This window comes from Empidonax traillii, unplaced genomic scaffold, assembly GCF_003031625.1.
Source record: "Empidonax traillii isolate 1590-97213 ecotype Southwest subspecies unplaced genomic scaffold, ASM303162v1 scaffold1684:size115527, whole genome shotgun sequence".
NCBI lineage: Eukaryota > Metazoa > Chordata > Aves > Passeriformes > Tyrannidae > Empidonax > Empidonax traillii.
The window spans coordinates 51,312-67,712 of record NW_020956877.1 but is presented as its reverse complement, the minus strand read 5'-3'; the positions used below and the strand labels follow the sequence as shown (position 1 = coordinate 67,712).

Genomic DNA, 16,401 nt, shown 5'->3' with positions numbered 1-16,401 from the left:
GTCACGGGGCTACGCCTCCCGCGGTGCATCACCGGAGTTGTAGTCGCAGCCGCGCGAAGGGCGATGGGAGGTGTAGTCCCGGCTGGGACCCCCCATGCCCCGCGGGGCCTGTGGCCCGAAGGTCCCCCCGGCAGCCCCGGGTGGAGTGGACACAGCGGGTCCTGGCGGACCCCTGGCCCCGCCACGGACGTGTGTTCCCGGTGGGTCCGGAGAGGGACGGGGAGCCCCCGGTGCTGTGTCCCGGTAACGGTCCCGCTCCCAGCTGAGCGGAGGAGCCCCCAGAGCAGGAACTCACGGTGGCTGCGGGAAATGGGTGATCCAGCACAGCCCAGTATGGCCCAGCACTGCGAGGGACACCACCAGTCCCTGAACACAATTCCCAAGCAGGGAATGCTGTCCCTGCACCGCTTGGAGCTGGAGAGGAACCAGGAGCTGTGGCCGGGCCATTGTCACCTGTGCTGCCCCGGAGCAGCTGTGGGGTGGCAGTGGGGACATGGGGGTGGAGGAGTGGGTGAGGGGCTGTGAGCGAGCAGAGCTGCCCCATCCCCACCCTGTCCCTGTCCCCAATACAGAGCTGTCCCAGCAGTCCCGAGCTGGGCATGGGGGTCACAGTGGCTAAGAGAAGGGGTGATGCCAGCACCCGATGGATGCTCTGGGACCACCGACAGGCACCTGGGGATGGGGCCCGGCTGGACAGACCCCAGAGTGTGATGGAGGGGCCACAGGGGTGACCCCCGGGACCCTCTGCCATCAGCCTCCTGCTCAGGGGGCTGGGTCTGGACGGGGGGAGCTGCATTGGCCTGGAGGGAGCCACTGCCTGGGGACCCCCAGCACCCCCACCTGGGACAGGGTCCCCCCGGGCAGCCCCCGCGGAGCGGGACGGAGGTGGCACATGGGCGACCCCCGAGACCCTCACCCACCACCTCCCCCGGCACGAAGCTGCTGCCCCGGACCCCCCGGGCCCCTCGGCCCGCCCGCTGCCCCCGTTTCCCCCGGCGGTGGGCGGTCCATCCCCGCGGCCCGGCCCCGCCGCTCCCCCCGCCTCGCAGCCGCCGCGCCGGAGCCGCCGCGGCCGGACCCGATGCCGGGAGCTGGGCGCTGAGGGCGGCCCCGACATGGGGGTTCTCAGCATCACGGACCAGGTGCGCCCTCCCTCCCCTCCCGCCTCGCCCCGTCCCTCCCGCCGCGCTCGGGCCGCGCCGCCACCGCAGCCCGGGGATGCGCGGCCTAGTCCGGCTCCTCCACCGGGCCCGGCCCGGCCGCCGCCCCAAGGCCGCGGGTCCCGCTCCGCCGGTTCCCCCGGGCCGCCCCCGGCCCCGGCACGGCCGGGGGTCACGGCCCGTCCCGCTCCGCCCGCCGGGCCCAGCGCGGCCGGGACCCCCGGGACGGGACCCTCGGGAACGACCCCGCGGAGCCGCGAGGGACCCCCCGGCTCGGGGATGGGGGAAACCCGGGGATGGGACCCCCCGGCACCCCCGGGAGGGACCCGTGGCCTCGCTGCCGCCCCGCCGGGTTTCTGGGATGCTCCCGGGGTGCGGGATGTCCCCCGCCAGGTTTGGGGACACGCTGTGGGTGCGGAGCGGCCCCAGAGAGCTTTTGGGGGGCAGCTCTGGGTTGCGGGTTGTCCCCCTCGGGTTTTGGGTCGCCCCTTGGGGCGCTGGGTTGTCGCCCTGGGGTTTTGGGGACACCTGTGGGGTGCAGCGTGTCCTCGTCGGGTTTTGGAGAGGCTCCTGGCGTGAAGGGAATCCCCGGTGGCTTTTGGGACACCCTTGGGATGCACAGGGTCCCCATCACGGTTTTGGGGACGATCCTGGGGTCCCTGTTGAGTTTTAGGGACACCCCTAGGGTGCAGCACGTCCCCATCAGGTTTGGGGGTGTTCCTGGCTTGTGGGGAGTCTCCGGCAGCTTTTTGGGACGCTCTTGGGTGCAGGGTGTCCCCAGCATGGTTTTGGGGATGTGCAGGGTGTGCCCATAAGGCCTGGGGGATTCCTCTGAGATGCAGAGTGTCTCTGTCATGTTTTGGGGGCACCCCTAGCATACAGGGCATTCCCATCGGGTTTTGGGGGCACCCCTGGTGTGCAGAGTGTCCCTGTAGTGTTTTAGGGATGATTCTGGGGTTCGGGGCATCCCCATCAGTTTTGGGGACACATCTGAGGTGCAGAGTCACCCTCCCTGGCCGATGGCTGCTCCCTGGGCCGCTCTGCTGTGTCCCATTACCGGAGCCGTGACCCCGGAGTGACCTGGGCTCGGACCCCCCCTCTTCCCACTCTTTGGAAGCCTGGGGGGTGGGCTGGGGGTTAGGGCGCGAAGGAGGAGGGGGCTGACCCAAGGCCTGGGTTTCTGATTTAAACAGAACTTTATTTTTCGGGATAACCCAAACATTCCTCTCTCCCGAGGTGGGTGGGTGTGTCAGACCCAGCGCCGCCGCCGGAGACGCTGCTTTTCCAGCCTTTCCTTAATTTTTTTTTTTTTTGTAAAAAACCCCTTTTTTACTGTCTAACAAGTGATGCCGAGGCTGCTGCATTCCAGGGGGATGACGCAGGCGCTGCCCTGGCCCAGGATGTGTTCCCCGGGTTTGAGTGCCCTTGTTTTGGGATGAGGCAGGGATGGGAAGGGGTCACTTCCAAATGGAGCTCCGTGTCTGCCGGAGAGGCCGAGAAAAGTGGGGCTTGATGGTTTCCATGTTAAATCCACGCTTTGGGGGGTGGGCAGAGCTGGGGGGGCTGCCAGGGGTCACAGCACCCAGGACCCTCCAACCCAGAGGGGTTTCTGGATGTGCCCAAATTTTGGGTGGTAGGAGCTGGACCTGTTCCTGTGCTCGGGTGCTGCGTGTGGGGAGCTTGGCTGTGTGTGGTCAGCGCTGCTCCTTGGACTCCTTGGGAAGCAGGGAGGCTTTTCCAACGATTCCTTGCTCTGTTTATCAATTAACAACCAAGAAAAGTGTCTTTGCTGGCTGAAAAACTGGTCCCTGGTGCTGGCTGGGCCACTGGGGTGAGGAAGCTGCCGGGTGCTGCTGGCGGGCTGGGAATGGGACTCGCTCCTGGAGCTGGGTCAGGCTCTGGCACATGGAAACACTGCAGGTTCTCCTCCCTCTCACATCTCCTCTGTGGTGCCACCATCACGACTTGTTTCCCTTCTCCTTTGCAGCCTCCTCTGGTCCAAGCCATCTTCAACCGGGATGTGGAGGAGGTTCGGTCGCTGCTGAATCAGAAGGAGAACATCAATGTACTGGTGAGAGCCTCACCTGGTGCTCCCAAAATCCATCCCATCCCTCACCCAGCTCTCCCCAAATCCTTCCCATCCCCCACCTGTCACTCCTTGTTTCACAGAATCCCAGTCCTTGAGTTTGGAAAAGCCCCCCAGGACCACGGAGTCCCCCCTGTGCCCCATCCCCACCTTGTCCCCCGGCCCAGAGCACTGAGTGCCATGTCCAGTCCTCCCTTGGACACCTCCAGGGGTGGGGACTCCACCACCTCCCTGGGCAGCCCCTGCCAATGTCTGAGCACCCTTTCCATCAGGAATTTCCTCCTGATGTCCCATCTGCCCCTCCCCTGGCACAGGGATCTCCCAACCCTCTCCCTTGCCCTCCAAGCTCACGGATGGTTTTTGTTTCTCCCCCCAAGGACCAAGAACGCCGAACACCACTCCATGCTGCTGCCTACATAGGAGATGTTGCAATCCTCGAGCTCCTAATCCTGTCAGGTGAGGGCTGGGGCTGGGAGCAGGCTCGGATCTGGCACAGGCACTGCCTCGGAGACACCCCTGACCCCCCCTGGCCTCAGGGGTGCAGCAAGACGGGGTTTGGTCACTCTCCAACCGTGTGCTCACACTTAATGCAGCAGGGTTGCAGCCAGGGGAAGATTAGGGAACGTTGCCATAATCCTAAGAGGTTTGTTCAGGCGGAGAAGTGTCTTGGAACCGAAATAGCCGAGTTGGAAATGGAGCCAGGAGAGGGGAGTGTGGCACTGGAGGAGGTGCTGGAGGAGGGGGATGTGCAGCTTGGACAGCAGGGTACTCAGAGCAGCAGTTCCACTTGCCCCCAGAGAGAATAAGCCAAAATCCAGGGGATTTCTCTCAGTTTTGGGTTGTGTCTCTTGCCATGAAGCTGCTCTTCGCTTCCCTCTGGACACACTCAGTGTTTGGGTCCTGTGTGCTGAGCGTTGAGTCTCCTTCTCTGCTCCTCACCACGTGGAGCCATGGGACACTGTGGAGCAAGGGAACCTCGAGGCTGCCGTGATCCTGTGTGACCCCAGCAGGGAGAGACTCAGGCAAATTCTTTGCCAAGGGCTCGTTAAACAGGATCTGGGATGTTCAGCTCCATCTGCGGAGCTTGGGATGCCCTTACCTTCCCCGTGTGGACTTCTGCCTGCTTGTGTGTGGGGTTCTGGGCAGCAAAGAGAGGCAGAAGAGGGGCTCCAGGGGCGGTGGGCCCTCCCTGACCCCTCTTTTGTTGTCCCCCAGGTGCTAATGTGAACGCAAAGGACACGGTTTGGCTCACCCCGTTACACCGCGCTGCGGCCTCTCGGCACGAGGTGAGTGCCCTGGGAAGGGGGCTCTGGCTCTGTCTGCTCCCTGTAGGAGGAGTGGTTGTGCTTCTCCTCCTCCTTCCCCCCCTGCCTGGTTTGGGCTGAGATAGGGGGTCTCATCAGAGCAGAAGGGGGCCGAATGCAAAGTTCAGAGGCTGCAAATGGGAGCTGGGACAAAAACCTCCTTGGTTCCCTTCCCTCCATCCTGCAGGAGTCAACCCGTGGGTTTTCCCCACGTCCTCCTCCCTGCCTTCACCCCTTCCCCAGGGCTTTGTCTGTTCCAGCCTTACATTCCTTTGAGGGATGTCGGGGCTCTCCCCCTGTCTCTCAGGAGCTGATTCCAACAGATCCTGTTGGAAAGTTTTCCTGGTGTTTATCTTTTGTGGGTTTAACTTCATCCCACTTAACTTTGCCCTTGTTTGAGTTGTTGGAGCGCGAGGAACTGTTGGTTGGAGCCAGGAGATCCAAAGCCCCGAGTGACGGGCGGGGCAAGTTACCCCCCTTGGGATCCTGATCGGCAGGAGACACGGGATGGAACACGAGTGTAAACCTTTCCAGAAGGGGTTTGTTGGGAATGTGTGTGGACAGTCCCTGTGGGTTCCTAAAACACGGAGCTCGTGCTGCTTGTCTGGGAATTTGGGAATCTGGGCACACTCGTCGCTTCCCCGCCTGGGAAGTGCTGGAGCGTCTCCTCCCTTGTTCTGTTCCTCCCCAGGTGCTTGGCACAGGGCTCTGCCAGCGCTGGCATGCCCAGCTCCCGAGAGGAGCCTTCCCAAAAATGCTTTCCCTGCCTGGAGCCCGCTCTCCAGGGTTGCTGGGCTGGTGTTTCTTGGCTCCATGTGCCGTTCCAGCGCTGGGAGCAAAGAGCAGGGCAGTGATCCGTGGGGCTGGGATCGCTGCAGGAGCTGCCCCCATGCCGTGGGGAGGTGAAACCGAAAATGAGGGGCTGCAGCCAAGAGCCTGCTCAGCAACACGGGGAAATAAGTGTGACATGTAGGTCAGTGGGTCACGTCTGTCATCCCTGGGGCGCTTCGCCCCTGATGAGTCACAGGTGAACGTTCACCCCCCGTTAATCACGTGGCTCAGGGGTTTTCTGTGGTGTCCCTGTGAGCCACATTTCACAGCTGGGCTCAGGGGGAATGAGCCTGGCTTGTTCAGGTCCCACCTGGAACTCCACTTGCAAGCAGCTGGAGCAGCCCAAGTGAGGGCTGGAGGATTCACAGAATCCCAGAATCCTTGAGGTGGGATTTAGCTCTGCCTTCACCTCTGTGTGACAATGTGCTGAAACAGCCACATGTGGCTTCGGGATGTCCCTGAGAGCAAACAGATCCTTTCCTCTGAAGTGTGGGGAGAAGCCACCCCACCAGAGCACGTGGAGCAGTCACGGCTCAGCTGGCCCTGGCTCTGGGGCTGGTGTGGCTCTGGAAGGACGAGGAGGACCTGAGGGCCAACCAGGGCTCCGGGTTAGAGCCCCCCTCTCTCCTCTGCCCCCGCAGAAGGCACTTCACCTCCTCCTGAAGCACTCTGCGGACGTCAATGCCCGCGACAAGCACTGGCAGACGCCGCTGCACGTGGCCGCGGCCAACCGGGCCACCAAGTGCGTGGAGGCCCTGGTGCCCCTGCTCAGCACCGTCAACGTGGCCGACCGCACGGGCCGCACGGCGCTGCACCACGCCGTGCACAGCGGCCACCTCGAGGTAGGCGGGGGGTCCCTGCCCACGCCCCCCTCCCTGCGCCGGGGCAGGAAGGGCCCGGCCCCTCTCACCGCTCCTCCCCGTGCAGATGGTGAACCTGCTGCTGAACAAAGGGGCCAGCCCGAGCACTTGTGACAAGAAGGACCGGCAACCCATCCACTGGGCAGCTTTTCTGGGTAGGTGTGGCGGTTTCGCCCCGAGGCAGCCCCCAAACCCCTCAGAGCCCGCTCCCCGCCCCGGCGGGATCAGGGAGAGGATCGGAGGGGTGAAAGCTGGAAAATTCCCCCACGAGCATCACTCCGGTTTCATCTCCCCCATCGCTGCCTGCGGATTCACCTTTCAGGGTGGTGGGGCTCCCCAGAGAACCTGCGTTTTCTGGGAACCCTGGCTTTTACCACTGTCTCCTGGACAGGGCATTTGGAAGTTCTGAAGCTGCTGGTGGCCCGGGGAGCTGACGTGATGTGTAAGGACAAGAAGGGCTACACCCTCCTGCACACGGCGGCGGCCAGCGGCCAGATCGAGGTCGTGCGTCACCTCCTGAGGTTGGGGGTCGAGGTAAGACCCCCCCCAGCTGCTCAGGGTGCTGCTCAGGTGCAGGCCAGGCTGGAGACAGGAGCAGGAGAGGGTGCTGGGTGGTGGCAGGAGCTCGAGGTGGTTCCCAGCCGCCTTCTTCCTTCCCGAATCCCCAAATCCTCTGGGTCTCGGTTGCTCCCGCAGATCGATGAACCAAATTCCTTCGGTAACACTGCACTTCACATTGCCTGTTACATGGGCCAAGACGCCGTGGCCAACGAGCTGGTCAACGTCGGTGCCAACGTCAATCAGCCCAACGAGAAGGGCTTCACCCCCCTGCACTTCGCTGCCGTCTCCACCAACGGGGCCCTGTGCCTGGAGATCCTCGTCAACAACGGGGCCGACGTCAACTTTCAGGTCTGGAATCTGTGAGAGCGGGCAGCAGGAGCCCACTGCTCGAGGCAGGAGCCTGGGGAGGGTGGTGGGGTGGCCCTGGTGTGATGCTGGTTCTGTTCTCGCAGAGCAAGGAAGGGAAGAGCCCATTGCACATGGCTGCGATCCACGGACGGTTCACGCGGTCGCAGATCCTCATCCAGAACGGTGAGTGCTTGCTCCTCCAGGCCTGGGTTATCCCAGCCTTTTCTTGTGCCTCCAGGACCTCCTGTCAAGTTTGCTCAGGGGGTTTAAGACCTCTCCAGTCATCACTCTGTGCCCTTGGATAATATCCACTTCCTGACATTCAATCTAAACCTCCCCTGGCACAGCTTGAGGCTGTTCCCTCCTGTCCTGTCTCCTGTTACCTGGTTCCACCCTCCTGTCAGCGAGTTGTAGAGAACAAGAAGGTCCCTCCTGAGCCTCGTTTTCTCCAGGGGCTGTTGCTGGTGGCCCTGTGTTTCTTGGGGGTAACAGGGATTGTTGTGTCCAAAGGCAGCAAAGTGCAGACCAGGGGACTGAAATTCCAGCCAGGTCAGAGCTGGTGCAGCCAAACAACATTCCCAGTGCCACAGCCTGAAAGACAATATTCCTCTAAGAGGGCTCAGGCTTGGCAGACACCCCAGGGCTCAGCAGAGCCATCTGGGAGGGAAAACGTCCCCTCGGGGGGAAGGGGGGATCTGCTGCCCAGGGCTGGCAGGATGCAGGTGGGCTCTCAGCTCCCAGAGCAGCCTCCAGTTGTCCTGCAGGGTGCTGTGTGGACTCGAGGTGTCAGCCGTGTCCCTGAGATGGGAATGCAGTGTCGGAACAGCCCCTGCTGCTGGAGGCTGGAACGCTGGCAAAGCCCTTTGCTTTTCCCTTGCAGGCAGTGAGATTGACTGTGCTGACAAATACGGCAATACCCCCCTCCACGTTGCTGCTAGATACGGCCACGAGCTGCTAATTAGTACTTTGATGACGAATGGTGCTGACACTGCAAGGTAAGGCGGGTCCCTTCCTTCCTCCCCCTGCTCCAGGCTGGAGGATGCAGCCATAGAGTCACTGAACCACATCCCAAAGTGCCACATCCATATCCCTCTGGCGATGGTGACTCCCCCACTACCCTGAGCAGGCTGTGCCAGTGCCTTCACCTTTTCAGTGAAGAAATTTTCCCTCTTATCCAACCTAAAACACCCCTGGCACAACTTGAGACTGATTCCTCCAGGCTGAGCCCCCCCAGCTCCCTCAGTTCTCCAACCCCTTCTCCTTGTTCTCCAGTCCCTTTCCCAGCTCCACTCCCTTCTCTGGGCACACAGAATCCACGACCCACCCTGACTCCCTCCTCCTGTCCTTGCAGGCGTGGGATCCACGACATGTTCCCTCTGCACTTAGCTGTTCTCTTCGGATTTTCAGACTGTTGTCGTAAGCTACTTTCCTCAGGTGAGTGGCCCAAACCCCTCCTGTGCCGGGGCAATGGGGTGACCCCCGAGCTCCCCGCTGACCCCCTGCCCCTCCTGCCCCCCCAGGTCAGTTGTACAGCATCGTGTCCTCGCTGAGCAACGAGCACGTGCTGTCCGCAGGCTTCGACATCAACACGCCTGACAACCTCGGGAGGACTTGTCTCCACGCTGCTGCTTCCGGGGGGTGAGCGGGGCTGGGGGTTTGGGGGTTTGGGGCATGAGGGGGAGTTGGACCCCTGGGTGCTGCTCCCAGCTCTGAGGGAGGGCAGAGACGTGTTCAGAGCAGGAATGGAAATGGAAACCTGGAGCTTTTTTGTAGCGTAAATCCGCTCTGTCAGCTGCACTGATGCCATGGCTGATGTCTCTCTCTAATTACCTGGTTGGCTGGGAGCTCCATGGCGGGCAGGAAGTACAGAGGGTTATTTACTGGAGCAGGGAAGAGCTTTGTGTGTGCAGCATCAGCCGTGGCTGCGGCTCCTGAGCTGCCCAGAGGTGACAAACCCGACTGAGCTGTGACATGTCCAGGCTGTCTTGTCTGCACTGGGAGGAGTTTGCATTCCTGTTGTTTTCCCTTCTGATCTGTGCCTAACTCCTCTCCCTCCCTCCTGCAGGAACGTTGAATGTCTTAATTTGCTGTTGAGCAGCGGTGCTGACTTGAGGAGGAGAGATAAATTCGGGAGGTGAGTGTCCTGTGAGTTCTGAAACAGCTGGAGCACGGCGAGCCTGGATTTGGGATGGGGCATTCACAGAATCCCAGAATCCTTGAGGTTGGAAAAGCCCTACAAGACCATCGAGTCCAACCTGTGCCCGACACCCACCTTGTCCCCCAGCCCAGGGCACTGAGTGCCACATCCAGATGTTCCTTGGACACCTCCAGGGGTGGGGACTCCACCACCTCCCTGGGCAGCCCCTTCCAGTGTTTAACAACCCCTTCCATGGAGAGATTCCTTTTGATGTCCTCAGGCCTTTGCTGTGTCTGGATCTCCCCTCTAACCCCAGGGGCTCATCTCTGGCTCCTCAGAAGGAGCTGCAGCTCCAAACCCTTGAGCCAGAGCCGGACAAAGCTCAGCACTGGAGTGGGTGGGGGGGTGGCTCCCCAGGTCCTGCCTTGCTGCTGGGTGAGTTTCTCCACCTGTGGTGATCTCCCTTGTCCCTTCCCCCTTTCCCAGGACTCCACTGCACTACGCAGCTGCCAACGGCAGCTACCAGTGTACGGTGACACTGGTGACGGCGGGAGCCAGTATTAACGAGGCCGACTGCAAAGGCTGCACCGCCTTACACTACGCTGCTGCCTCGGACACGTACAGGAGGTGACTGTTTGGGGGCTGGGGGGTGGCACTGGGTGCACTGGTGCTGGGTGGTGACACTCTGCTGTCCCCTGGCTGCCTCCTGCCACTGGTGCTCGGTGGGTCACGGAAAGGGGGAGGACAGGGGGGGGTAACCAACAATCTGATGGGGGTCTGTGGCCTTCCAGAGCAGAGACTCATTCAGGAAACAGCCATGACACTGATGAGGAGCCACTGAAGGAGTCCAGGCTGAAGGAGGCATTCTTGTGAGTCCATAATTGTGTAACTTCTGAAGCGTTTCTAAACTTTTAACAGCCACGCCTTCTTGCAGGAAGTAGTCGTGCAGCTAATGATGTATTGCATGACGAGGCACTACTTCTTTCTCCTCTTGAATTTGCTCCCCTAGTTCTTTTATTTAAAGAGAAGACGTAAGAACGGTGTTGGGTCAGTCTGGCCCCGTGTTCTGTTTTCCACAGCAGCCAGAGGTAGATGCTCAGCAGAGAGTATAAGGAGATGAATACATGGAATATATTACCTGACTGTCTTCCATCTCTTACCATGTCTTATTTTACTCTTGGACATGGTGATTTGGTGTTTGCCCATTCCCATTTTGCTGGGAGTCCCTTTCTCTGGAGGTCCTCCTCCTTGGAGAGAGGAAACATCTGCTGATGTGATTCCCAAGGCAAACCCAGTCCTCGCCTGCAGTGGGCTTTGCATGCGCTCTGTGTCCAGGCAGGATTCGTACAGCACCTGCTCTGAGATAAATCAGGGTGCTCCCCACAGAGCTCTGCCTCTCCAATCACTCCTTGTCCTTCATCTCCCCTCTCCTGCTCGTTGCAGTTGTTTGGAGTTCCTGCTGGATAACGGTGCCGACCCCTCCCTGCGGGACAAGCAGGGATACACCGCTGTCCACTACGCGGCTGCGTACGGCAACAGGCAGAACCTCGAGCTGGTGAGTGGCTGGGGGGGGCCCTCTGTGCTCCCAGCAACAGGGGCAGACGTGTCAAAGAATGTGTCACACCCGTGGTGTCCAGGTGTGGCTCAAGGAACGTGTGTTGTGGGCACCACCGGGTTTGTCCGAGAGGTGGAGTTGGTCATGGGGACTTGGGGAGCTGTTGGAATGAGACCTGGGCTGGAGGGAGATGCCCGAGAGGAGGGAGCTGTGTTACCTGGCAGAGGCAGATGTGTGGATTTCTTGGAGCTGTGTGGGCAGAGGAAATCGGGAAATCTTGGACTAGCAGGGACTTGCTGCTGCCTATGCAGCACTCAGAGCCAGTTAGGGAATGTCCCGTCCTGAAATTCAAGCAGATGAGCAGGATTTCTGACCCCTCTGCAGCTGCTGGTGGACAGGGTGCATGTCAAAGCCCCCAGGAGCAGTTATGGATCAGTTATGAGTTTGTGTTGTTGCTCTTGCAGCTCCTGGAAATGTCTTTTAACTGCCTGGAGGATGTGGAAAGCACCATTCCAGTCAGCCCTTTGCACTTAGCTGTAAGTATGGCTGGGGAGGCTCCTGCTGTGTCCTGGAGAGGTGCCCAGGGTGGCTGGAGGAGGGAAGGTGCCAGTGGTGGGGGAGCAGCTTCTCCACAGGTCAAAGGCCTTTAATTTGTCTGTTAAAGTCTTTGATCTTTCCAGGACTTTCTGGGTGCTGCTGTTTGGAGTGTGGGCAGGGGTGGGAGTGGGTGAGGGTTTTGAGTGGGACCCAAATGTTGAGGAGGTCCAGTGGCCGGGCAGGAGCAGCTCTGCCCTGAGGGGCTCAGGGGCAGGAATTACCCCTGGGGGAGACAGCTCTGGGTGCCTGGGGGGCACTCCTGGGCACAGCCTCTGCAGACACTGCTCCAACACGGTCTGCCTTGTCCCAGGCCTATAATGGTCACTGTGAAGCCCTAAAGACACTTGCTGAGACCCTGGTGAACCTGGACGTGCGGGACCACAAGGGCCGGACAGCGCTGTACCTCGCCACGGAGCGGGGCTCCACGGACTGCGTGGAGGTGCTCACCAGCCACGGCGCGTCCGCGCTGGTCAAGGAGAGGAAGAGGAAGTGGACCCCTCTCCACGCTGCAGGTGATGGAGGGAGGGCAGATGGGGCAGGGAGCGTGACCAGGGCCGCTCGGTGCCATCGCGGCTGAGGATGCCCCTTCACCTGGCTGCTGTTTGGGATGAGGGAAGGGGCACCAGCCCCTTCCTTCGGTTTTGGGGGCCCACCCGTGTGTGTGTGTGACTCCTTTCCTCGTCCCTGTCTCCAGCTGCCAACGGGAACACGGATTCCCTGCACCTCCTGATAGACAGCGGGGAGCGGGCGGACATCACCGACGTCATGGACATGCACGGCCAGTGAGTCTGTCCGGGTGTTTCTTTGGGATCTGTGTGGCACAGGGTCAGGCCCTGCAGGTGGCTGAGGCAAGGGAGAGAGGGAATACTCAGACCTGGCTGATTTCCAAGCCCACCCTCCCCCCTGCTACCTTTCCCCCCTCCAGAACCCCACTGATGCTGGCGATCATGAACGGCCACGTTGACTGTGTCCATCTGCTGCTGGAGAAGGGATCCACGGCTGACGCAGCGGACAAGAGGGGAAGGACTGCCCTGCACCGAGGGGTGAGTGTGTCCCTGGGGGCCCTGGAGCTGCTGCTTGGCCCCCTGTGTGGAGGCTGCTGGGAGGCCAGGCCGGTGTTTCTGTGTTTGCAAGAGCCCTCAGGGAAAGTGCCCGTGTTCCTTCGGACACACAGCATTTGAGAAGGAAACTGTGGCAGAAAGGTGTTCGTGTGTTGTTAAATGATTCCAAGGGTGGGGTCTGACCCTCTGGTCCTCTCTCCCGGCCACAGGCTGTGACAGGCTGTGAGGATTGCCTGGCTGCTCTGCTGGACCACGATGCCTTCGTCCTGTGTCGGGATTTCAAGGGCCGGACCCCGATCCACTTCGCCTCAGCGTGTGGGCACCTGGAAATCCTGCGGACCCTGCTGCAGGCAGCCCTCTCCACTGACCCCCTGGACTCCGTGGTGGACTACAGCGGCTACTCACCGATGCACTGGGCTTCTTACAGTGGTGAGGAGGGGCTGGGCCCTGCTTGCCCCCAGAGGGGAAGGGCCTCAGCAGAGCAAAAGAGCTGCCCAAAGAACCAGAGGCTCAGACAAGGTGCCCAAACACTCCCAGTTCTGGGCCCCTCACAGCAAGAGAGACATTAAGGGGCTGGAGCATGTCCAGAGCTGGGAATGAAGCTGGGGAAAGGGCTGGAGAACAAGGAGGAGGGTCCAGGAAGGACCCACAGGCCGAGTGCTGACTCATTTCTGTCCCTCTGTCCTCAGGGCACGAAGATTGTCTTGAATTGTTACTTGAACACAACCCGTTTGCGTACCTAGAAGGAAACCCCTTTACTCCATTGCACTGTGCAGTGTAAGTGACACCTGGGACCTGCCCCAGGTCCTTCCCCACCCTGTGATGTGGGACTGGGGATTTGTAGTGCAAGTGGAGGAGCTCCAAACCCTGCCCTCCTTGCCCTCCTGTCCTGGGCAGCAGCAGCTGGGGAGGGGAGAGGAAGGGGGAGAATGGGGTGGGCCTGGGGTATCCTTGGGACCTGGAGCAGCAAAGGGATGGGCAGGGCTATTGTCTGACATGTTTCTGTGTTTTAAGGTGTTTTACCCCAAACAATTCCAGAGCAGCTGCTGTTTGTGTCAGAGCCCCTGGAATGTGCTGCTCAGTTCCTGTTCTAACTTCCCTTCTCGTCCCCCCTCAGAATTAACAACCAGGATGGCACTGCTGAAATGCTGGTGGAAGCATTAGGTGCCAAGATTGTTAATAGCAGAGATGCCAAAGGAAGGTGAGCCCACACTCCTCCCCATCCCCCATCACCCTCTTCCCGGTGCCGCTGTGCCCCCCTTGGTGACTTCCACATGATTTCCCCGGCTCCAAGGGGCTCTACCATCCCCAAACACCCCGGGGTGGGTGCTGTGCCCTCCTTTTGACCTGCTCTTTGTGTTCCCAGGACACCCCTTCACGCTGCTGCCTTTGCAGACAACATCCATGGTTTACAGCTGCTGCTGCGGCACCAGGCCGAGGTGGACACGGCGGACAAGCTGGGCAGGACCCCCCTCATGGTGGCTTCTGAGAACGGGCACACGGCAGCAGTGGGTGCGTGCTGGGTCCCCCAGGATGGGGGCTGAGCAGATCCCGTGGGAGCAGGGCTGTCCCTCTCCTCACAGGCACGCTGGGGCATTGCTGGGCTCTGTGTGGCCTCCTCTCACCAGCACCCCTCCTCCCTTTCAGAGTTCCTGCTGTACCAAGCAAAAGCAAATATAACTGTGCTGGATGTCAACAAGAACACAGCTCTTCACCTGGCCTGCAGCAAGGTAGGGAGGTGGCTGGGATTACTGTCACCGTGTCACCATCATGAGAAGGGTTGTCCCACAGAGCAGAGCTGAGGGTCCTGGGCCTGCCCTGACACACCTGGGTCAGTTTTGAGCAGCTCAGGTAACACAGGCCCATCTGTGTTTTCCTTGGGGAGCCCCTCTCTGAGTTTCCAGGATCACTTCCATCCCTGGCAGTGTTCCAGGCCAGCTTGGATGGGGCTCTGAGCAACCTGGGCTAGTGGAAGGTGTCCTTGCCCATGGCAGGGGGTGGAATGAGTTGATCTTTGAGGTGCCTTCCAAGCCAACCCATTCCATGATTCCACGGTGGGAGCAGGAGGCTCGTGGCCAGCATGTCCACACTGAGGAGGAGGTGGAGGGAACAGCAGCTTGTGCCCTCCAGCCCTGCCCAAGGGACCTGTGGTGGAGGGTTGGGTTTAGGAAACATTTCCGTATCCCAAGGAATCCCGCACTAACCCCTCCGCTCTCCTTCCCAGGGCCATGAAAAGTGTGCCTTGTTGATCCTGGGGGAAACCCAAGACCTTGGCCTTATCAATGCAAGTAACAGTGCTCTGCAGATGTGAGTATTTGCACAGCTGGTGCCCGTGGGACGGCCGGGGCTTTGCTGGGAGCGGGGGGAACACCTTGGGAAAGGTGGAGGGAGCTCAGCTCCTGCTCTGGGAGCAGGGGAGCTCAGAGCAAAGTGCCTGCCCTTGAAGCCACTCCCAGGGCTGTGTTTTGGCCCAAGGTGCTCCGGGCAGGTGTCTCTGCCGGCAGGTTCATCCCACTTTTCCCTCTTCCAGGCCGCTCCACATCGCGGCGCGGAACGGACTGGCCTCCGTCGTGCAGGCCCTGCTCAGCCGCGGGGCCACCGTGCTGGCTGTGGATGAAGAAGGTGCGTGTCCTCGGGGGCCCCAGGGGGGCTCAGCGTGCCTGGGAGGTGGGGGATGCCCAGGAACTGCTCAGCCAGGATCAGGATTCCCACGTGCCCTTCCTGTGGCTCAGCAGCTCGTGGCATGGCAGACGCGGCCTGGCGAGGACGGGAGCGCCCGCCATTCCCTGTGAAAGCATTTCCAGGTCTCACAGGTGTTTGGAATGTGGTTTTTTCCTCCCTGTGCACCATCTGGTGCTCCCTGGCTCCTGCCAGGCCCCAGCCCCGCCGTGACTCACTTCCACCTTGGCAGAAGCTGCTGGTTGTGGCCAGAAGCTTTTTCTCCTGGCAGAGCGGGAATCCCTCCAAGCTGTGGTGAATATCCCAGTGTGTGCCAGGTGCTCCCAAGCCTGTTTGTTCATCTCCTGCTGGTCCTGCCACACTTCAGAGTAGTTCCTGCAATCACAGGGTTTGACAGTGCCCAGAGGGTTCTGTTGAGATGTTGAATAATTGAGATATTGGTAAAGGCAAAGAGATCAAGTTGTGGTTGCTCCATCCCTGGAAGTGTCCCAAACCAGGTTGGATGGGACTTGGAGCAACGTGGTCTAGTGCAAGGTGTCCCTGCCTGTGGCAGGGGGTTTGGAACTGGGTGATGTTTGAGGTCCCTTCCACCCCAAACCATTCCATGATTCAACGTCCTGGACCCCGACTGCAGCGTTCCCGGGCCCCTCCCTCACCCCTTCTGTATTCCAGGTCATACCCCAGCCTTGGCATGCGCTCCCAACAAGGACGTTGCCGACTGCCTGGCACTTATCCTCTCCACCATGAAGCCTTTCCCACCTAAGGACGCCATCAGCTCTTTCAGCTTCAACCTCCTCAAGAACTGCGGCATCGCGGCCAAGACGGCGGCGTGCGGGGCCCTCCCCAACGGCAGCTCCTGCCCCTACACCAAGGACCGGCACAACGCCATCGGCCTGGACGGCTGTTACTCGGAGTAGCTTAAACTATGGGTGACCTAATATCTTATTATATTTATTTAGAAATTCTATAAATATAGGGCACTTTAAAGGAGAACAAGACTGGGCAGGCCAAGCGCGGCCCCGGTGGGCCAAGAGTTCGGCGCTTTCCCCCTCTCGCCGGGGGCCGGTGCGGTGCCAAAGCTGTTCCTGGCAGTGCCCTTCCCGTCCCCTGCCCCTTCCCAATCCTCTCTGTCCCCTCGGTGGCCGGGCAGGAGGCGGAAGAGGCAGGATTTGGGCTGGGACAAGGCAGGTGCCACCATCCACCGCTGGTTTCCCCCCAGCCT

General features: G+C 60.6%; 1 protein-coding gene across 2 annotated transcripts; it reads left to right on the top strand.

Annotated features, from left to right (window-relative positions):
- The first annotated feature begins 87 nt into the window (after window positions 1–87).
- On the top strand, window positions 88–16,166 carry ANKRD52 (ankyrin repeat domain 52). Of its 2 annotated transcripts, none has more exons than XM_027908360.1 (28): window positions 88–154; window positions 3,148–3,231; window positions 3,624–3,702; window positions 4,462–4,532; window positions 6,023–6,223; window positions 6,309–6,396; window positions 6,633–6,775; window positions 6,938–7,150; window positions 7,255–7,333; window positions 8,031–8,145; window positions 8,502–8,584; window positions 8,671–8,788; window positions 9,216–9,284; window positions 9,774–9,914; window positions 10,079–10,156; window positions 10,731–10,842; window positions 11,307–11,378; window positions 11,750–11,951; window positions 12,134–12,221; window positions 12,365–12,482; window positions 12,710–12,929; window positions 13,190–13,277; window positions 13,618–13,701; window positions 13,867–14,012; window positions 14,148–14,230; window positions 14,725–14,807; window positions 15,031–15,122; window positions 15,852–16,166. In XM_027908360.1, the coding sequence occupies exons 1-28, from the start codon at window positions 95–97 to the stop codon at window positions 16,094–16,096; spliced, it is 3,255 nt and encodes a 1,084-aa protein (XP_027764161.1). In that variant the 5' UTR covers window positions 88–94; the 3' UTR covers window positions 16,097–16,166. The 2 variants fall into 2 exon arrangements, with proteins under 2 accessions (XP_027764161.1, XP_027764162.1); XM_027908361.1 differs by lacking the exon at window positions 88–154 and adding an exon at window positions 1,038–1,142.
- Window positions 16,167–16,401: the final 235 nt, after the last annotated feature.